Source organism: Bufo bufo, chromosome 5 (assembly GCF_905171765.1).
Source record: "Bufo bufo chromosome 5, aBufBuf1.1, whole genome shotgun sequence".
NCBI lineage: Eukaryota > Metazoa > Chordata > Amphibia > Anura > Bufonidae > Bufo > Bufo bufo.
Window position 1 is genome coordinate 177,124,494 of NC_053393.1, and position 23,227 is coordinate 177,147,720.

The following is a 23,227-nucleotide window of genomic DNA, read 5'->3' on the forward strand; positions in this document are numbered from 1 at the left end:
TTTCTGCATCCCAAATAAAGTTAAAACCAAATTGCTTACAGGTTTCATACTCGCATAAAATATATTATATATATATATATATATATATACACACACATACAGTAGAATGTGGAATTATATACATAACAAACAAGTGTGAAACAACTGAAAATATGTCATATTCTAGGTTCTTCAAAGTAGCCACCTTTTGCTTTGATTACTGCTTTGCACACTCTTGGCATTCTCTCGATGAGCTTCAAGAGTTAGTCCCCTGAAATGGTCTTCCAACAGTCTTGAAGGAGTTCCCAGAGATGCTTAGCACTTGTTGGCCCTTTTGCCTTCACTCTGCGGTCCAGCTCACCCCAAACCATCTCGATTGGGTTCAGGTCCGGTGACTGTGGAGGCCAGGTCATCTGGCGCAGCACCCCATCCTTCATGGTCAAATAGCCCTTACTTTCAAAGTTTTCCCAATTTTTGGGCTGACTGACTGACCTTCATTTCTTTAAAACGCTTTGACTTATCCAGGCCGTTCTGAGATTGTTTTTTCGTCACATATTGTACTTCATGACACTGCTAAAATTGGGTCAAAAAAGTAAATTTTTTTGCATAAAAAAATACCATATTTACCAAAAATTTTGAAAAATTAGCAAATTTCAAAGTTTCAGTTTCTCTACTTCTGTAATACATAGTAATACCCCCAAAAATTGTGATGACTTTACATTCCCCATATGTCTACTTCATGTTTGTAGCATTTTGGGAATGATATTTTATTTTTTGGCGATGTTACAAGGCTTAGAAGTTTAGAAGCAAATCTTGAAATTTGTCTGAAATTTACAAAAACCCAATTTTTAGGGACCACTACAGGTCTGAAGTCACTTTGCGAGGCTTACAGAATAGAAACCGCCCAAAAATGACCCCATTCTATAAACTACACCCCTCAAGGTATTCAAAACTGATTTTACAAACTTCGTTAACCCTTTAGGTGTTGCACAAGAGTTATTGGCAAATGGGGATGAAATTTGCTAATTTCATTTTTTTGCCTAATTTTCCATTTTAACCCATTTTTTCCACTAACAAAGCAAGGGTTAACAGCCAAACAAGACTGTATCTTTATTGCCCTGACTCTGCCATTTACAGAAACACCCCATATGTGGCCGTAAACTACTGTACGGGCACACAGGGCGTAGAGGGAAAGGTGCGCCGTATGGTTTTTGGAAGCCAGATTTTGTTGGACTGGTTTTTTGACACCATGTCCCATTTGAAGCCCCCCTGATGCACCCCTAGAGTAGAAACTCCGTAAAAGTGACCCCATCTAAGAAATTACACCCCTCAAGGTATTCAAAACTGATTTTTTACAAACTTTGTTAACCCTTTAGGTGTTGCACAAGATTTAATGGAAAATAGAGATACAATTTCAAAATTTAACTTTTTTGGCAGATTTTCCATTTTAATATTTTTTTTTCCAGTTACAAAGCAAGGGTTAACAGCCAAACAAAACTCATTATTTATGGCCCTGATTCTGTAGTTTACAGAAACACCCCATATGTGGTCGTAAACCGCTGTACGGGCACACGGCAGGGCGCAGAAGGAAAGGAATGCCATACGGTTTTTGGAAGGCTGATTTTGCTGGACTGGTTTTTTTGACACCATGTCCCATTTGAAGCCCCCCTGATGCACCCCTAGAGTTGAAACTCCAAAAAAGTGACCCCATTTTAGAAACTACGGGATAGGATGGCAGTTTTGTTGGTACTAGTTTAGGGTACATATGATTTTTGGTTGCTCTATATTACACTTTTTGTGCGGCAAGGTAACAAGAAATAGATTTTTTGGCACGTTTTTTTTTTTGTTTGTTTACAACATTCATCTGACAGGTTAGATCATGTGGTAATTTTATAGAGCAGGTTGTCACGGACGTGGCGATACCTAATATGTATACAATTTTTTTTATTTATGTAAGTTTTACACAATGATTTCATTTTTAAAACAAAAAAAAGGTTTTAGTGTCTCCATAGTCTAAGAGCCATAGTTTTTTCAGTTTTTGGGCGATTATCTTAAGTAGGGTCTAATTTTTTGCGGGATGAGATGACGGTTTGATTGGCACTATTTTGGGGTGCATATGACTTTTTGATCACTTGCTATTACACTTTTTGTGACGTAAGATGACAAAAAATAGCTTTTTTTTTACACCTTTTTTTTTTTTACGGTGGTCATCTGAGGGGTTAGGTCATGTGATATTTTTATAGAGCCGGTCGATACAGACGCGGCAATACCTAATATGTATACTTTTTTAAATTTATTTAAGTTTTACACAATGATTTCATTTTTGAAACAAAAAAAATCATGTTTTAGTGTTTCCATAGTCTAAGAGCCATAGTTTTTTTAGTTTTTGGGCGATTATCTTGGGTAGGGTATGATTTTTGCGGGATGAGATGACTGGTACTATTTTGGCGTACATGCGACTTTTTTGATCACTTTTATTACCTTTTTTTGGGAAGTAAGGTGGGCAAAATTTCAATTTCCTAATAGTTTTTATTTTTTTATTTTTATGGCGTTCACCGTGCGGGGAAAGTAACATGACCGTTTTATAGATCAGTTCGTTACGGACGCGGCGATACCAAACGTGTAGGGAATTATTATTTTTTTTCATTTTTAATCAGTGATAAATGTGTTTTTTGATTTTTACTTTTTTTTTCACTTTTTTTTTTTACCCAGACCCACTTGGTTCTTGAAGATCCAATGGGTCTGATGTCTGTATAATACAGTACAGTATATAGTGTACTGTACTTTACTTACACTTTGAACAGATCTCTGCCTTTAGCACAGATCTGTTCAGCACCATGGACAGCAGGATGCCTGAGACGGCGTCCTGTTGCCATGGGAACCTTCCCCGTCTGCTCAGTACTGGTCAGAACAAGGATTTAGAGTTAGGACGTACCGGTACGCCCTGAGTCCTTAAGGACTCGGGAAATAGGGCGTACCGGTACGCCCTGCGTCCTTAAGGGGTTAAAGTAATGATGGCCACTAGTTTTTCTTTACTTAGCTGCTTTTTTCTTGCCATAATACAAATTCTAACAGTCTATTCAGTAGGACTATCAGCTGTGTATCCACCTGACTTCTCCTCAACGCCACTGATGGTCCCAATCCCATTTATAAGGCAAGAAATCCCACTTATTAAACCTGACAGGGCACACCTGTGAAGTGAAAACCATTTCTTGAAGCTCATTAAGAGAATGCAAAGCAGTAATCAAAGCAAAAGGTGGCTACTGTGAAGAACCTAGAATATGACATATTTTCAGTTGTTTCACACTTGTTTGTTATGTATATAATTCCACATGTGTTAATTCATAGTTTTGATGCCTTCAGTGTGAATCTACAATTTTCATAGTTGAATGAGAAGGTGTCCCCAAACTTTTGGTCTTTACTATATATATATATATATATATATATATATATATATATATATTTTATAGACTTGGATTTTAAATTTTCAGATTTTTTTTACTTTTCCATCACTGTCAAGAGGTCATAACTTGGATTTGCAGGAAAAGGGTGTCCATTAATTGTGACGCTATGTGGCACACTTTTTGGAGTAAACTGAATCAACAAATAGGTGGTGTAAAGTAAATCTAGACAGCCTAAAAATGCACCAGATTTATCATCCAGCATCAGCACATGTGATAAATCTGATGCAGTTTGTCTTAAGTTTATGCTGTCTGTCTCTAATGTAGTATTAGTAAATGTGGGCCTATGTGTCCCAAATAGAGTAAATGGATTTTATTTCAGAGTGCTGAATGCTATCACCTGATGGACAAGCAAGGGTGATTGCACTGTAAACAGCTGTCTGCTGCCCAGAAACAATGAATTTCTATCGCTGTATTGATCGTTTCTCCCCACACAGTAGAGGTGATTGCTGCATTGACAGTGGCATGCAAAAGTTTGGGCACCCCAGTCAAAATTACTGTGAACAGTTAAAGGGGTTGTCTGAGTTATAAAAAAAAATATATATATATATATATATATATATAGCACTGTAAATCTGATGGGCAGCAATATATTTTTTATTTTATATATAATATATAGTTTTAGGTAAAAAAAAAAAAATATATATATATTTCTCATTTCCCTGGTTCTCTTCTGGCCCTTTGCAATAACTATAATCTCTGCCCCTCCCCCTGCTCTGCAAAGGGAGTGAATACAAGTACTGCCCTGAGTGACATGTCTGCCTGCTGGGAGACTCAGCAGCATGTTGTATTTGTAGGACTACAAGTCCCAGCTGTACAATGACACTGCCTATACACACAGGATCTTCCCCCTACCTGTTCTTGTGCAATGCTCTGCAGAACACCTTTGTCTGCTCCTGTGCCCATCATTTGTCTCCTCACTGCCTGCAACTACTCAGTAAAGCCGTATGCCCTGAGTCTTTGCAGCTGAAGGGGTTAATGTTTTTCCTCAAGAATCCAGGGAGAGAGCAATAAGCAGCAGCTGGCAGTGCAGGAAAGGGGGGGGGGGGTGGCGTGGCCAGCACAGTGACGTCTCATGTACAGGCGCATATCTGCTCTCAGGCTTGTGCACGAAACATCAGAGCAGGGAGAGAGGCTGACATCACAGGTCATGTGACCCTCAGTGAAATTTAAGAAAGCAGCAACTGGAGATAAAGTAAGTGAATTGTAAAGTCCTTTCATTTGCCTAGTTAGAAACATACAAAGAACAAAAAAACAACTCAGACAACCCCTTTAAGCAAGTTGAATATGAAATGATCTCCAATAGGCATGACTTTAGAGTAACTAAACTTTTCTACAACTTTCCTTTAAAATGTTCTAAATGGCCTAAAAATGTTTTTTTGTGATGTACTTTATTACTAATACTGTTTTCCTGTTCAAACAGGCACCTAAAGTCCTGGGTGCCATCGATTCTTAAAATCATTATTCTAGTACAGTGCTGACAAGTCAGTGGTGTATGGATTTTGCGGGCAGGCACAGCAGTCCCTTAAGCTTGGCTAAACCAGGCATCGGTACCCTGTACCTAGGTGCTATGCCGGGTTTTAGCTGAATGAAGCCAGCTCCGCTCAAGGCTCTCTAAAGCTCATCGGTACAGAAGTAGCAAACATACTGGGTGCCAGTAAATAGGGTTTTATAAATACTTTATTCACATGGTGTAAATTGAATGCCCTCTGTTGAGGAATTCTCAGTTGATTCACAGAAATCTTAAAGGGTAACTATCATGTTTTCATCAAAAAATCTAATTTAGCATAAGTTACTGCTGCAGCATTGTGCATAAAGCAATCTTTAGTTTCTTCACATACCACTGTTTTCCTTGAGTTTTTCCCTTAAATACGGCTGTTTAAACATTTACAATGAGGACCTTCTCAAGATGGCACCTCTGCCAGTTCTCTGAGGCCAAAACTGCTTTCCCTCACTTCACATACACCCTTGCTGTAGCCAGCAGCTCCCTGCCAGCCAATCAGATTGGATTACTGAGAGACACGCCTCCTCACTCTGAAGCCTAATGGAGTGTGGAGGACCGCCCCACTGTCTTCTGGTTACACTAAGGCCCCTTGCAGCCGAGAGTGTCTGGATTACATCCGGATGCGTTGCGTCTGCGATCAGGGAAAATCGTGCGAGTATGTATGCAATTGCAGTCAGTTTTGACTGTGCTTGCGTTCCGATGTTCAGTTTTTATTGCACGGGTGCAATGCGTTTTGCACGCGTGTGATAAAAAACTGACTGTGGTACCCAGACCCGAACCCAAACTTCTTCACTGAAGTTTGGGTTAGTTATTCTGTAGATTTTAATATTTTCCCTTATAACATGGTTATAAGAGAAAATAGCATTCTTAATACAGAATGCTTAGTAAACTGTAGATTGAGGTGTTGAAAATAAAAAAAATTTACTTACCTCTTCTAATTGATCGCGCAGCCGTCATCCTCTTCTTGCTTTTCTTTCAGGACTTGCAAAAAGGACCTTTGGTGACGTAATCACGCTCACCACGTGGTAAGCGCGGTGACGTCAGCACAGGTCCTGCTGAATGAAGATAAAAAATCTTCTTACGTCACCAAAGGTCCTTTTGCAGGTCCTGAAAGAAGAAGCAAGAAGAGGATGCAGTCTGTGCGATCAATTGGAACAGGTAAGTTAATTTTTTTTATTTTTTAACACCTCAATCTACAGTTTACTAAGCATTCTGTATTAAGAATGCTATCATTTTCCCTTATAACCATGTTATAAGGGAAAAATAAGACGGGGAACCCTATGTAGCGGGGAAATGATCCCCACCCTCACACGTACCACACTAACAAGGAGACAGACCAGAAAATCCAAAAATAATCAACCACACACAATGGGTCCAATATAGAGTACCCACACATAACATATGACTAGATACATATCAAAATAAATAGATGTGAATTGTATCCACTACTACCACTGCCGTATCCAAGTGAAGCATTGAAAAAAAACCTGGCCAGCCTACAATTACTATAGAGCAAGAGGTCTGGTCACAGCTGTGCAAAAGTATGATCAGAACAAAGGCACGGCAATGGTATTGTATACTGTGACAATCACTGATATATAATCACACAAAAAACAAACATAGGAATGTATAAATTACCCATGATGTGTGGAAGCGCCAGATGTCTGGGCAGAGCAGTACATTGACGCGTGTTTCGCCAGGAGGTTATATTTTGTCATTTCAGGTTTTTTCAGCCCCATTGAAATTAATGGTTCAGCATACAGACTTGTAAAAAAACGGAACAGAAAGGGAAGAAAAATATGTTTGTGTGCAGGAGCCGTTGTGTATACAGAGATAGCGGTTGGTCACTGATAAAGAGGGGCCCTTTTTACAACTAAATTATAAAATTACAAATTTATACTATATATCAATCTGCCCAGCTCTTTATGCTCTATAACATGCTGCCTGCAGATTGCGCTGCATAGCGACAGGGCCTCTTTCACATTTCTGTGTTTGTGATGATGTCCGTGACAAGATGGTCAGTGGTTCAGGCCTAAAGGTGTCCATAAAGAATCCGTATTCCACATCCATCACGTAGGCTGAAAATTTATTTCCAGAGCATCTCCTACAACTGGTCCGTGAAAATCACTGACAGAACACAGCTGTCCACACCCACCAGGCTTCAATGGGTGTGTTCGGTCCACCTCAAAGACCAAAGTAGTGCCTGTCTCCATGTTTTTTCGACTAACTGGTTGTTGGAAAATCACTGTGTAAATAAACACATTCAAATCAATGGGTCTGTGTGCTGTCCATTATTTGCTGGTGTGCGAAAGGCAAAGGCCCGGTTGTCCTGCAAACACTCGTTCCCAACAATCTGCCCATCTAAAGGTGCAGCCAATCAACAAGCGAAACGCTCATGAATCTGTCGTTCCTGCAGGCCAGTAAATTATCATTTCTAGGCAGCAAATCGTGCGGTCTAAACAGTACTCTGGTGCCCAGGAACAATGCAGCCGTATGAGGACACGCAATCGCTCGTTCTCATACTGTGGAGGTGATAACTGCATATAAATGCAGCTTTTCACTTCTACTAAACAAGAAGCCAGTGTCAGGAAGAAATGCTTCCTTCCCGATAATCGGCTGCTTCTCATGCTATCAATGCATGATGGGAGTTATAGTTCTGCAACAACTGGAAAACCACAGGATGGAGATCACTGCATTAAAGGGGTTCTGCACTTTGTTTAAACTGATCTATCCTCTGGATAGATCATCAGCATCTGATCGGCGGGGGTATGACACCCGGGACCCCCGCCGATCAGCTGTTTGAGAAGGCAGCGCCGCGGCCTTCTCACTGTTTACCGCAGGCCCAGTGACGTCACGACTAGTATCACTGGCCTGGGCGCGGCTAAGCTTCGTTCCCTTGAATAGAGCTTAGCCCCGCCCAGGCCAGTTGATACAAGTCATGACGTCATGTCTGAAAAGTTTCCAAACTGTTAAAATATTTATCATGCATGGTGAATGCTGCAACAGGGGAAAAATGGCTGTTTTTGGTGACCTCACACCCCCACCTCCCAAAAAAATAATAAACTGTAATCAAAAAATTGTATGTACCCCAAATTGGTAACTATACAAACTACAGCTCATCTCGCAAAAAAAAAAAGCCCTCAATCAGCTCTGTAGATGAAAATATAACAGTTATACGTGTCAGAATAAGGCTACATTCACATGAACGTGGTGTGTTTTGCAGATCAGCAAAACACGGACCCCAGCCCATGTGCATTCCGCAATTTGCGGACCGCACATGCCGTGGCTGTCAGAGAAAATGCCTATTCTTATTCGCAATTGCGGACAAGAATAGGACATGTTCTATTTTTTTTTGCGGGCCCGCGGCACAGATCAACGGATGCGGACAGCACACGGTGTGCTGTCCGCATCTTTTGCGGCCCTATAGAAATGAATGGGTCCGTACCAGTTTCGCTAAATTCCGGAACGGATGCAGACTCATTCATATGGTCGTCTGAATGTAGCCTACAGCGATGCAAATACATTTTTAAAAGGTTTTTATTTTTTTTTATATTAAAACAAAATCGATATATTTGGTATAGCTGTAATAAGGGTGCTGACATTTTTAGCACAAAGTGAATGCCGTAAAAACGAAACCCAAAATCATGGTGAAATTGCAAAAAAAAAAAAATTGCAGTTCCACCCACAATTATTTTCTCCGACAAGCCCTCTAAAGTACAATAATACGTGTATAGAACACCTGGCACTGACTCTGGATCAGTAATTTGTCAATACTCACTCAAAATTATGCACCCACAAAGCAGCAGTTAGAATGCACAAAGAGGTCCTATGTTGCACAGAGTAGATGCCTTGGCTTGACAGCACCACTGTAGAGGAAATTTGGTAGCAGTCAGCAAGAGTTTCGCATCCATGCCACTGCTCATTGACAGGCTCCACGTCAGCCTGCCCGCCACCCAGTTACTACAGAAGCATGCGCAACAACAGGTACTGACTGCAACACCACCAAATGACTGTTCAATTTCCATTCCGGTCAGAAGATGCCACTACTTGTCGCATCGTTGCCCTTGGACACACAGGAAGTGGGGCCACTTGTTCAGCACAATGTGATGATCAGATTCTGAAACTAAGGTGGCAGCCATTATCCAGGCTGTGAAGTCATTAACAAAGACCACTAAAGGAAAGCTAGAACTGCAGCTTCTTAAAGCGTTTCATCAGTGATCAGAGGACGTAGAGTCACACTACACAGATATAAATAAGAACGAGAATTGTATTCACCTTCCTGTTATTTATGAGATAGCAGTAAAATGCGAGAATTTTCAGGACCGGCAGCTAGATGAAGATTTGCACTCTCCATACATTTTGACTGGAGGACAAATGGTAAATGTTTATGATGTAGAAACGGAGCAGCTGGACATTGGGACCTATTCCTGGCTACCTTTCCCAAACACTGAATTTTGGTTGAGTCCAAAGGACAATAAGACCCTGAACTGTATTTCCACATCACAGGCAGAACCTCCTCATTTTGTCCTACATGAAATCTTCATTCCAGTGTCTAAAGGACAACCTACATCTGTATTTTCCAGTGGAAAACCCCACTCATAAGTAAAAGTTGAAGGGCAATGGAAAAAGATCAAAAACTGATTACTGTTTAACAAACTTATACAGGGTTAGAAAAGGGGTCTTTTTTTGGGGGGGGGGGGGGGGGCAACACTGTCCCATGGGCTGTGTTTGGTATTGCAGCTTAGCTCAGTCGGGATGAAAAAGCAGACCCTTCTAACATCATTTATATGCATAAATAGCTTATTTCTGAACCATACAGACCATGGTACTCTATGCAATTATTTCCAGTGCAAAAAGGAAACAAATTACCAAAAACTACCGATCTGGAGTCAGCGGCAGGTGTTCTATATATGTATTATTGTACTTAATAGGGCTTGTCGGAGGTGACATAAAAAAATAAAAAGGGGAGATTTATCAAATTGGTGTAAAGTAGAACTGGCTCAGTTGCCCATGACAACCAATCAGATTCCACCTTTCATTTTTCACAGCTCCTTTGGAAAATGCAATCTGGAATCTGATTGCTTGCTATGGGCAACTAAGCCAGTTCTACTTTACACCAGTTTGATAAATCTTCCCCAATGTTTATAAAATATGGAAGCAACCTCTAATGCATTTCCCCCATAATATAAGTGAAATTCCTACTTTATGTCCCATAACCACTTTTGGCCCAGGAACTGAAAAAAAAACAAAAAAACTAACTACTGATAAAATATAAAAGTGCTGCCGCGCATTCGGGATTTTTGATGCAGTTTTTGAAGCCAAAATCAGGAGTGGATCATAACACGAGAGGAAGTATTAAAAGGTGTTTTCTGGAAGGTATTCAAGACTTTTCTACAGGATAAGTCATCAATATCTGATCAGTGGGGGTCTGACTCCCGACACCCCCACGATCAGCTGTTTTAAGAGGCCGTGGAGCAACAGTGAACACAGTGACCTCTTCTTAGGCCAGTGACATCATGCTCGTTGGTCAACTGGCCTAGGCGCAGCTCAGTCCAAATTTAAATTAATGGGCCTGGACTGCAATACCAAGCACAGCTGATTTACAAGCGCTGGGCTTGGTTAGCTGTGAGGAGGCCACAATGCACACCAGGAGCTGCGGCTTCTTCAAACAGCTGATCAGCCAGAGTGCCAGGTGTCCGACTCCCATCAATCTGATAATGATGATGTATCCTAAGGATAGGGCATCAATATTCTACTCCTGGGAAACTTGAATGGGTCTGTGATCTGTCCACACCGCAAAAAAAAAACAGAATATGTTCTATTTTTTATATTTTTTTTGCGGTGCAGAGGCACAGACAAACACCACGGAAGCACTCTGTAGTGCTTCCGTGGGGATCCATGCATCCGTTCCACACTGCAGCTCCGGATTGTGGACCCATTCAAGTGAATGGGTCCGCATCCGTGACGCGGGTAGCACACAGCCGGGGGCCGCAATACGGCCGTGTGCCTGAGGCCTTAAGGATAGATAATACTTCTCTTTTTAATCCACTCCTGCATTAAAAAAAAAAACTTCAATGCATGGCAACACCCTAAGAGGGTCAAGAGTGAAAAATTAATGGCTTTGAACATTATTTTTCTACGTTGGATAGCACAGGACATAATAAATAAAAATACATGCAATAATAAAAAAAAAAATCTGAAAATGTCTACAGTCTTTAATAGAAACTGTATTAATTACATAACACAGGTAAAACCTACCATGATGAAACTTGGGTTGTTTCTGTTCCTCCAGCTGAATGATGGGACACTGATCTCTGGTACATTACCATGGAGCACTCTGCAAGCACTGTGTGTGTGGCCACTTAAGATGAGCCTAGGCTGAATCAGCTTCAGTAGCTAGAAGAAAGAACCTTTATGACTATCTAAAAATTTATCTTCAAAATGTTTTACAAACTTTTATGTTGTCCATTCAATGGAAACATAACTGAACACATAATCAAGGCATAAAATGACTGCTGGGTAGAATACAGCTGAAAGGGGTTGTCTCATGTAGACGAGGTTAATACAAGGCACTTACTAATGTATTGTGATTGTCCATAATGCTTCCTTTGCTGGCTGGATTCATTTTTCCATCACATTATACTCTGCTCGTTTCCAGGGGTTATGACTACCCTGCAACCCATCAGCCGTGGTTGTGATTGCACAATATAGAAAAAAGCGCTGGTCTCTCTGGTGGCCACCACACATCTGCGCTTCAATGGTGGCCGTAACCCCTGGATATGAGCAGTGTACAAGGTGGTGCAAAAATTAATAAAGCCAGCAAAGGAGGCAATATGGACAATCCCAATACATTAGTAAGTGCCATTTGCTGAAGTGAGAGAGCTCCTTTAAAAAAATTAAAAAAAAAGTGTATCACTTGTATATTTTTTAACGGAGTAAAACCAGATAGTGAAACATACTCCTTTTTTCTAATTTTTTATTTTCTGATTGTCGATTTTTTTTTTCTGTACGATTATTAATATACACTTTATAGGCAGCCAGATGGTCCATAGGGCAGAATAGAATGCAGTAAATAAGGTGTGACCATCACCTACTGTAAATGGTGTGATCTTATCCTTTATTGTAACCCTGCCTATAATGTGATGACTACTATAACTGTATAACAACAATAAATAGCAATCAACCCGTGCTTACTAGTAGGCACCTATCACTTCTTGTGGGGTATTGGTGCTGATATCAGTTGGATTCTAGTTTTAATATTAATATTCCAAACCCACCGGTATCGGCGGGTTTGGTATATTAATATTAAAACTAGCATCCAACTGATATCGGCACCAATACCCCACAAGAAGTGATAGGTGCATCACAAAAAGTGTAATACCAAGCGATCAAAAAGTCATACACACCCCAAAATAGTACCAATCAATCCGTCATTTCATCCCGCAAAAAATGGGATCCTACCTAAGACAATTGCCCAAAAAAAAAAAAGACTATGGCTCTCAGAGTATGGAGACACTAAAACATGATTTTTTTGTGTTAAAGGGAACCTGTCACCTCAAAAACGCATATAAAACTGCCAGCATTACCTTATAGTAGCCCCCAGTCTGTTCATAATCATATGTTTGATCCGGTAATCTGATGCTCATTTGCTTAAAAAAAATATATATTTTAAGCGCCATCAGCGCTATCTTTCCGGTCAGCTTCAAGTCAAGGGGGCAGCGGCTTCCTTGCTTCAAGTCAAGGTAAGCACGCCCCCTAACCGTCCCCTCTCTTGTTTGATTGACAGCCAGAAGTCTCGCGCATGCGCGGTGTTCTCCTTGGTAGGGCGCAATCTCCGGCTGTCACAGTTAGCCGGCTTTCAGTGGCGCACCGCTCATGCGTGAGACTTCTGCGATCCCGGCTGCACTTCAGGCTGTCAAACAAACAAGAGAGGGGACGGTTAGGGGGCGTGCTTACCTTGACTTGAAGCAAGAAAGCCACTGCCCCCTTGACTTGAAGCTGACCGGAAAGATAGCGCTGATGGCGCTTAAAATGTCGTTTTTTTTGAGCAAATGAGCATCAGACTTCCGGATCAAACATATGATTATGAACAGACTGGGGGATACTATAAGGTAATGCTGGCGATTTTATATGCATTTTCGAGGTGACAGGTTCCCTTTAAAAGTTAAAAAAATAATAAAAGTAGACATATTAGGTATCGCCGTGTCCGTAACAACCAGGTCTATTAAAATATCACATGACCTAACCCCTCAAGTGAACACCGTAATAAAAAAATAAAAAAAAAGTGTAAAAAAGATTTTTTTTGTCACCTATCATCACAAAAAGTATAATACCAAGTGATCAAAAAGTCATACACACCCCAAAATAGTACCAATCAAACCGTCATTTCATCCCACAAAAAATGAGACCCTACCTAAGACAATCGCCCCAAAAATAAAACAACTATGGCTCTCAGAATATGGAGGTACTAAAAAGTATCAGTTGTCAGATGAACATTGTAAAAAATGAAAAATAAAATCGGTGCCAAAACAGCTATTTTTTGTTACCTTGCCTCACAAAAAGTACAATATAGAGCAACCAAAAATCATATGTAGCCTAAAATAGTACCAACAAAACTGCCACCTTATCCCGTAGTTTCCAAAATGGGGTCACTTTTTTTTAAATCTGTTTGAAATCTCTTTTTATTAGACAAACAAAGATCATCAATTAGCATATAATACAATATAGAGTGTGTCACATCGCAATCATATCCAGGCATAAATCATCGCACAAGGCACTGCCTAACAATACAGGCTAGGATGAGACAACCACTCATCTAGGGCTAAGCGGCCCTTCAGGTGAATGATCTTACAACACAAATGTAAATAACATCAGTTACATACTAATAAAAGGGGGAACAGCCCCAACAGTGTGTCGACCCAGGGTACAATCTGCATTCTGCTCAGGAACAGCAATGAAGTTAAGACTGTTCATATCATCTAAGACATGGTACGAGCAGACTTTGACTGGAAACCTCCAAAGACGGTCACAGGAGAGGGGCGGGGGAGTGGGGAAGAGGAGATGAAGGGTTCCACACATCCGTTGGAAGAAATAACTACCATCCCACATTTCTAATTAGATCCTCATTGCCGAGAGTTGAGAAGGCTTGCTCTATAGTTTAACCAGGGTTGCCAGAGCTGAAAGAATCTGTCTCTTATGGGTGGTTTCTATTATGTAAGCCCCAGAGTGAATTCATAACTGAACTGGTCCTTAAAAAAGAAAGTGGGTTTTGGAAGTTTTCTGAAAAATGTCAAGATTTGCTTCTAAACTTCTAAGCCTTCTAACATCACAAAAAAATAAAGTGGTATTCACAAACTGATCCAAACATAGTAGACATATGGGAAATGTAAAGAAATAACTATTATATGAGGTATCACTATCTGTTTTAAAAGTAGAGAAATCTGGAAAGTTTTTTGGTAAATTTGGGATTTTTTTAGAAATAAAAATGAAATATATTGACTGAAATTTACCACTATCATGAAGTACAGTCGTGGCCAAAAGTTTTGAGAATGACACAAATATTAGTTTTCACAAAGTTTGCTGCTAAACTGCTTTTAGATCTTTGTTTCAGTTGTTTCTGTGATGTAGTGAAATATAATTACACGCACTTCATACGTTTTTTAAAAGGCTTTTATCGACAATTACATGACATTTATGCAAAGAGTCAGTATTTGCAGTGTTGGCCCTTCTTTTTCAGGACCTCTGCAAGTTGACTGGGCATGCTCTCAATCAACTTCTGGGCCAATTCCTGACTGATAGCAACCCATTCTTTCATAATCACTTCTTGGAGTTTGTCAGAATTAGTGGGTTTTTGTGTGTCCACCCGCCTCTTGAGGATGGACCACAAGTTCTCAATGGGATTAAGATCTGGTGAGTTTCCAGGCTATGGACCCAAAATGTCAACGTTTTGGTCCTCGAGCCAATTAGTTATCACTTTTGCCTTATGGCACGGTGCTCCATCGTGCTGGAAAATGCATTGTTCTTCACCAAACTGTTGTTGGATTGTTGGAAGAAGTTGCTGTTGGAGGGTGTTTTGGTACCATTCTTTATTCATGGCTGTGTTTTTGGGCAAAATTGTGAGTGAGCCCACTCCCTTGGATGAGAAGCAACCCCACACATGAATGGTCTCAAGATGCTTTACTGTTGGCATGACACAGGACTGATGGTAGCGCTCACCTTTTCTTCTCCGGACAAGCCTTTTTCCAGATGCCCCAAACAATCGGAAAGAGGCTTTATCGGAGAATATGACTTTGCCCCAGTCCTCAGCAGTCCATTCACCATACTTTCTGCAGAAGATCAATCTGTCCCTGATGTTTTTTTTTGGAGAGAAGTGGCTTCTTTGCTGGCCTTCTTGATACCAGGCCATCTTCCAAAAGTCTTCGCCTCACTGTGCGTGCAGATGCGCTCGCACCTGCCTGCTGCCATTCCTGAGCAAGCTCTGCACTGGTGGCACTCCGATCCCGCAGCTGAATCCTCTTTAGGAGACTATCCTGGCGCTTGCTGGACTTTCTTGGACGCCCTGAAGCCTTCTTAACAAGAATTGAACCTCTTTCCTTGAAGTTCTTGATGATCCTATAAATTGTTGATTGAGGTGCAATCTTAGTAGCCACAATATCCTTGCCTGTGAAGCCATTTTTATGCAACGCAATGATGGCTGCATGCGTTTCTTTGCAGGTCACCATGGTTAACAATGGAAGAACAATGATTTCAAGCATCACCCTCCTTTTAACATGTCAAATCTGCCATTTTAACCCAATCAGCCTGACATAATGATCTCTAGCCTTGTGCTCGTCAACATTCTCACCTGAGTTAACAAGACGATTACTGAAATGATCTCAGCAGGTCCTTTAATGACAGCAATGAAATGCAGTGGAAAGGTTTTTTGGGATTAAGTTAATTTACATGGCAAAGAAGGACTATGCAATTCATCTGATCACTCTTCATAACATTCTGGAGTATATGCAAATTGCTATTATAAAAACTTAAGCAGCAACTTTTCCAATTTCCAATATTTATGTAATTCTCAAAACTTTTGGCCATGACTGTACAATGTGTCACGAGAAAATCTCAGAATGGCTTGGATAAGTAAAAGCATTCCAAAGTACATAAAGTGACATGTCAAATTTCCCAAAAAACGGCCTGGTCCTAAAGGTGAAATATGACAGGGTCCTGAAAGGGTTAATATTGATAGTGACATGGAAAAATAAAAATTAGCTCACCAAAAATTCTTAAATAAGTTTATCATAAAAACTTGATTTAAACAGTTGGTCATTTTCTGATGAGAGATTCTCTATAAAAGGGTTGTCTGACCCCCTAAAGAAAAATTAATTACCACTAGGAATGTGTAAAATAATGAATAAAAGCCACTCGCCTATTGAAAACAGGTTCGTTCCGGCACCGAGGGTCCCATCCCCGCTCTTTCCAGTCCCGGACAAAGTGGAAGTACCGAAACTGTCCCATCCATGGTCATAAGCACCACTGCACTTCTGAGGACTGGACTGTTGGTGCTGGAATGAGGTTGCTTTATAGAGAGGAGCTCCTCCTTTCCATTATTTTACACAGATTGCCAGTGGTAATGAAAGAGGACCTTCCCCTTAAAGCCACCTTCCTCCAGGATTCCAACAATGTAATTTTTTTCTCTACGTATCCCTCTATGGCCTCCGCTCCACTTTGGAGAACCAATATGCTATTTTGCAGCTAAGGTACAGTGGCATTGTCTAGTGTTCAACGAGAGCAGACAGACCTGCTAATTTTAGGAGACCAGCCACTATAACAGCTTCAGGTCTGCTGCATCGCTCAAAGGTTGACTGATCTGATTGGATGGCAGCAGGAGACGATGCCTACTGAGAACAAATGTAGAATCTGGCACCAGAACAGAACGTGGACCATAGTGGGACAATCAAGGGCCTAGAAAAATAAATTACATTGATAGAATTGGGAGGAAGGTGATATACACAAACACATGACAGGTTCTTCTTTAATTTTGGTTTACAATTGGTAAACCCCTTTTAAAAGGTTATGGGCACATCTGGGTGCATTTTTTTATTGCATTGTACTCATTTTGGGCTAAAAATCATTTTGTTTAATTGGTCTTTATAAAAAAAATGTAAGCCCATTCTCTGTACAGTGTTTACACTGTGTCCCATCAGGAAACTAAGGGCTTATGCATACGACTGTTGGTGTTCTGTGGTCCACAAATTGCGGATCCTCAAAACACGGATACCGGCCATGTGCATTCTGCATTTTGCGGAACAGCCGGCCCATAATAGAAATGTCCTATGCTTGTCCATAACGCGGACAAAAAATATGTTTATGTGCATGAGCCCTAAGGCTTATGTGAAGCCTCATCTCTGACAGCTCATAAACACTCATTAGGGCCCCCCCCCACCCCCCCCCCCCCCCAGTATTAAAATCATTGGTGGCAGTGGCCACAGGGTCCCCTCTTCATTGGTTGCAGTGGCAGCTTGTGATCGGAGCCCCAGCAGTGTAATCCTGGGGCTCCGATCGCTTACCATGGCAGCCGGGATGCTACTGAAGCCATGGCTGCCATGGTAACCGATCGCTTACCATGGCAGCCGGGATGCTACTGAAGCCATGGCTGCCATGGTAAGCTCCCTGCTGCTGTGTGCATTATGCACAGGGCAGCTGGGACAGTGTAAAGTCCTATTAACCCTAATAGAGATCTATTAGGGTGAATAGGACAAGGGATTAAAAGATCTAGCCCCTAAGGGCAATAGTTATTAAATAAAATTACAAAAAACACCAAATTATTAAGTATAAATCGCCCCCTTTCCCAATTTTACATATAAAATATATAAATGATAAATAAACATATTACATACTGCCACGTCTAAAAACTCCAAACTATTAAAATATAAAAAAATAAACTCCTATGCAGTGAACACCATAAAAAAAACAAAAAACGCACGAGTCACAATTTTTTTTTGTCACCTTGCCCCCCCCAAAAATAGGATAGGACTGTTCAATTATGGGCCGGATGTTCCATAAAATGCGGAATGCATGCAGCTTTTTCGGTGTTTTATTTTTTTCGCGTGGTATCAAATGGTATCGAGTATCGCAATACTTTTTTATGGTATCGAAACCGAATAAAAATTTTGGTATCGAAACAACCCTACTCAGTAGTTTAGAGATAAGGTTTATTAGATGACAGAAAGTAAAAGTACCAATCACAGTTAGAAAAACAGTTAACCCTTTGTGACGGAACAGCTCAATATTTTTAATAAAGGCCAATCGAAAAAAAGATTTTTAGCCAAAAATGAGTAACATGCAATCATTAAAAAAAATCTCTGAAGGTGTTCTTAGCCTTTAACCCATTCACAATATCCACCATACATGTATGCAGGGATGTCAGGTCTTTAAAAATGGTGCCTGCTCCACAGCGGAGCGAGCGCCATAGCTAGCGGGTGCCTGTGGTAATGTCTGCGACCAGCAGTAATGCAGATCGCGCACATTAAACCCCTCAGATACTGTGGTTAAATGTGACCACGGCATCTGAGAAACCAGAAACCCGGAAGTGTGAACTTCATGGGTAGGAACGCTTGCCACCAGCAGAGATCATGGAAGGTGTTCCTTGAAAGTAATGAGCCTCAGCTTGTACTAGGCTTTCAGGCTCATTACTTGTATATTACAATTCAGGCCAAGAAGTGGCAGCCCTGAATTGTAATACAGCTATTTCTATATAGGATAATGGAGAAAATTACATTACCCTCTACAAATTGCAATCTAATGATTCCATGTTGTGGTCCTCTTAAGGACCTAAAACAAAGTAAAAAAAAGTTAAAAAAAATATTAAAAAAAATTCAAATCACTAAATCCCTAAATCCTAAATACTTCAACAATTTTAAAAAAAAATCAACAACATGGGCATTGCGGCGTGTGAAAACACCCGTACTATTAAAATCTAAAAAATCTACTCCCATATGGAATAAAAAGTGACCAAGGACTGATACACAACCCAAAATGGTATTGACAAAAAGTACAGATCGTCCCGCAAAAAAATCCCCATAGATGTGGTGGTACAGATAGCAAAATAATTTGTACTATTTTGTATTGGTATTGTGGTGGTATTTGTATTTTTACCTTGTTATAAGTGTCTTTTTTTGTATGCAGTGTCCTTTAGATATTATAATTTCACTTTAATAAGAGCCTTCTTGTGTTCTAAACAATTTCATGACCTCAGAAGAAGTATTATGTATATTGGTGTAGTAACCTGGTAAATGCTAGAGGTGGGTTGGAGTAGGTAATTGCAAGTTACCTAGTTTAAGGCGGCCAATATTCCTTAGATGTGGATCAGATAGCTAAAGGGGGAAGATTTGGCGTTACCCTGTGGCTCAGAGTAGCAGAGTGGAAGGTTGACATGAAAATCTGGGTGACCCTTTAAGTTCACCTTCTGAGTTTATGTTGTGATTCCTGACAGTAGATATCAATAAATAAAAAAGTTATGGAGGTCAGAATATGGTGATGCAAAGAAAAACTTTTTTCAGTATTAAAACGCAAGAAAAACTATACATATTTAGTATCCTCATAATTGTACTGACCTGGAGAATGAAGAACACAAGTCTATTTTACTACATAGTGGGAACGCCATAAAACCAAAACCCATTAATAAATTGGGGTGGAATTGGAAAAAAACACATTCGGAATTTGTTTCCACCTTTCCACTGCATTCTATGCTATATGAAATGATGCCATTAGAAAGTGCAACTTGTCCTGCAAAAAACAAGCCCTCATACAGCTAAGTGAATGGGAATTTCTTTTTTTTTAAATGTATGGCTCCGGGAAGGCAGGGAGCAAGAAAAATAAATAAATAAAATTACTGCGCCAGGAAGGGGTTAAGGCCTTATGTTCAACTGTTTATATGAGCCAGTATGGCGACACACAGCGTCTGCTTTGTATTACTGTGTATTATAACATACGATGACTCTTTAGGGGAAAATACCTTTAGGGGAAAATATAGTATTTAAACAGAAACATGGATTTGCTGCATGCATATAAGTTTATCTATTTAAGAGAGTTAGGCCTCATGCACACAACCGTTTTTTTTTGCGGTCCGCAAAACGGATTTCCGTTGTTCCGTGATCCGTTACCGTTTTTTCTTCCGTGGGTCTTCCTTGATTTTTGGAGGATCCACGGACATGAAAAGTGAAAAAAAAAACTAAGTCAAGTTTGCATTGAAAATGATAGGAAAAACTGACACGGATCACGGACGCGGATGACTATCTTGTGTGCATCCGTGATTTTTCACAGACCCATTGACTTGAATGGGTCCGTGAACCGTTGTCCGTCAAAAAAATAGGACAGGTCATATTTTTTTCACGAACTGGAAAAACGGATCACGGACGTGAAAGCCAAACGGTGCATTTTCCGATTTTTCCACGGACCCATTGAAAGTCAATGGGTCAGCGAAAAAAAAACGGAACAACGGCCGCGGATGCACATAAAGGTAGTGTGCATGAGACCTAAAAGTGTATTACGCAGGCTGACCACACAAGTGTAAAATAGTCCTGTTAATATTGTACTATGCAATTATTTGCAGTAAATCAAACCTTTTCAGAAGCGTCCTGGGAAAGAACATCATACTGCTCCTTAAACAAAACTTTCTTTTCCTCTGGAGGAGCAGAATCTTCTCCGGTACATTCAGCATCACTCTTACGATACAAAGGATAATGCTGAAAAAAAAAAATGTATAAAACTGAAATCTCAATTATTTTTCCAACATATAAAGGGGAACTCCAAGGATTCCTACAGTGGTTCTTAAAGGTTTGTGAACCCTTCAGAATTTTCTATATCATATTTTCAAACATGTCCTAAAAGTACACTGCTCAAAAAAATAAAGGGAACACAAAAATAACACATCCTAGATCTGAGTTAATTAAATATTCTTCTGAAATACTTTGTTCTTTACATAGTTGAATGTGCTGACAACAAAATCACACAAAAATAAAAAAATGGAAATCAAATTTTTCAACTCATGGAGGTCTGGATTTGGAGTCACACTCAAAATTAAAGTGGAAAAACACACTACAGGCTGATCCAACTTTGATGTAATGTCCTTAAAACAAGTCAAAGTGAGGCTCAGTAGTGTGTGTGGCCTCCACGTGCCTGTATGACCTCCCTACAACGCCTGTGCATGCTCCTGATGAGGTGCCGGACGGTCTCCTGAGGGATCTCCTCCCAGACCTGGACTAAAGCATCTGCCAACTCCTGGACAGTCTGTGGTGCAACGTGACGTTGGTGGATAGAGCGGGACATGATGTCCCAGATGTGCTCAATTGGATTCAGGTCTGGGGAACGGGCGGGCCAGTCCATAGCATCAATGCCTTCGTCTTGCAGGAACTGCTGACACACTCCAGCCACATGAGGTCTAGCATTGTCTTGCATTAGGAGGAACCCAGGGCCAACCGCACCAGCATATGGTCTCACAAGGGGTCTGAGGATCTCATCTCGGTACCTAATGGCAGTCAGGCTACCTCTGGCGAGCACATGGAGGGCTGTGCGGCCCTCCAAAGAAATGCCACCCTACACCATTACTGACCCAATGCCAAACCGGTCATGCTGAAGGATGTTGCAGGCAGCAGAACGTTCTCCACGGCGTCTCCAGACTCTGTCACGTCTGTCACATGTGCTCAGTGTGAACCTGCTTTCATCTGTGAAGAGCACAGGGCGCCAGTGGCGAATTTGCCAATCTTGGTGTTCTCTGGTAAATGCCAAACGTCCTGCACGGTGTTGAGCTGTAAGCACAACCCCCACCTGTGGACATCGGGCCCTTATATCACCCTCATGGAGTCTGTTTCTGACCGTTTGAGCAGACACATGCACATTTGTGGCCTGCTGGAGGTCATTTTGCAGGGCACTGGCAGTGCTCCTCCTGTTCCTCCTTGCACAAAGGCGGAGGTAGCGGTCCTGCTGCTGGGTTGTTGCCCTCCTACGGCCTCCTCCACGTCTCCTGATGTACTGGCCTGTCTCCTGGTAGCGCCCCCATGCTCTGGACACTACGCTGACAGACACAGCAAACCTTCTTGCCACAGCTCACATTGATGTGCCATCCTGGATAAGCTGCACTACCTGAGCCACTTGTGTGGGTTGTAGACTCCGTCTCATGCTACCACTAGAGTGAAAGCACCGCCAGCATTCAAAAGTGACCAAAACATCAGCCAGGAAGCATAGGAACTGAGAACTGGTCTGTGGTCACCACCTGCAGAACCACTCCTTTATTGGGGGGTGTCTTGCTAATTGCCTATAATTTCCATCTGTTGTCTATCCCATTTGCACAACAGCATGTGAAATTGATTGTCACTCAGTGTTGCATCCTAAGTGGACAGTTTGATTTCACAGAAGTGTGATTGACTTGGAGTTACATTGTGTTGTTTAAGTGTTCCCTTTATTTTTTTGAGCAGTGTAGATACAGATAACCGAATCAAAAAATAAGTAAAAAAATACTACACTCAGTCATTAATTTATATAAAGGTGTTTTCTGGGCTTTTAATATTGATGACCTATCCTTAGCATAGGTCAACAGTATCAGATGGGTGGGGGTCCGACACCCAGCACCCCCACCGATCAGCTGTATGAAGGGAAAGCATACGCAGTGTGCAAGTGCCATCTCCCATCTCTCTTCCTGCTCGCTGCTGCTTTGCCATAGACATAGCAGCACTGAGCTCACCTTCCCTTCATACAGCTGATCGGCGGGGGTCTGGGTGTTGAACCCCCGCCGATCTGATATTGATGACCTATCCCGAGGATAGGTCATCAATATTAAAACTCCAGAGAAACCCTATAAATGGTTCCTCTACCATTGAACGGAATGGAGCTGAGCTGCGCCCAGGCCACTTGACAGTCGTGACATCACTGGCCTGTGGAAGCAGCAAGTAGGCTTCAGCGTTACCGCAAGAGCCGCTGCCTTTTCAAACAGCTGATCAGAGGGGGTCCCAGGTGTTGGACGTCCAATAATCAAATACTGATGACCAATCCAAAGGATAGATCATCAGTAATAAAAAGGTAGAGAACCCCTTTAAGGAATAGCATCCAATATCATGTCTGTGACAAAACTGTGTGAACTTTAAAGGGGTTGGCCCCTTTTATAGGATTTGATGGTCCCCACTGTGTTATTTAATGTTTCTGATCTATAAATTACCTTTGTTCCTGTTTTGCTGCCTGTTTGCTTGTCGCAGCTCCAGCTGTAAACATTGGTTGACGTCATACAGTGGATGTATAACCTCACCCA

General features: G+C 41.1%; 1 protein-coding gene across 3 annotated transcripts in view; it reads right to left on the minus strand.

The window, feature by feature from the left end:
- The window catches only part of MPPE1 (metallophosphoesterase 1), a 141,391-nt gene that overhangs the window by 15,160 nt on the left and 103,004 nt on the right, over positions 1–23,227 (minus strand). For all 3 annotated transcript variants that reach the window (XM_040433538.1, XM_040433537.1, XM_040433539.1), the window contains exons 8-9: positions 20,550–20,672; positions 11,203–11,340 (exon numbers count right to left, since the gene is read on the minus strand). In XM_040433538.1, the coding sequence (XP_040289472.1) occupies positions 11,203–11,340; positions 20,550–20,672 (261 nt within the window). The remainder of the gene's footprint in view (positions 1–11,202; positions 11,341–20,549; positions 20,673–23,227) is intronic.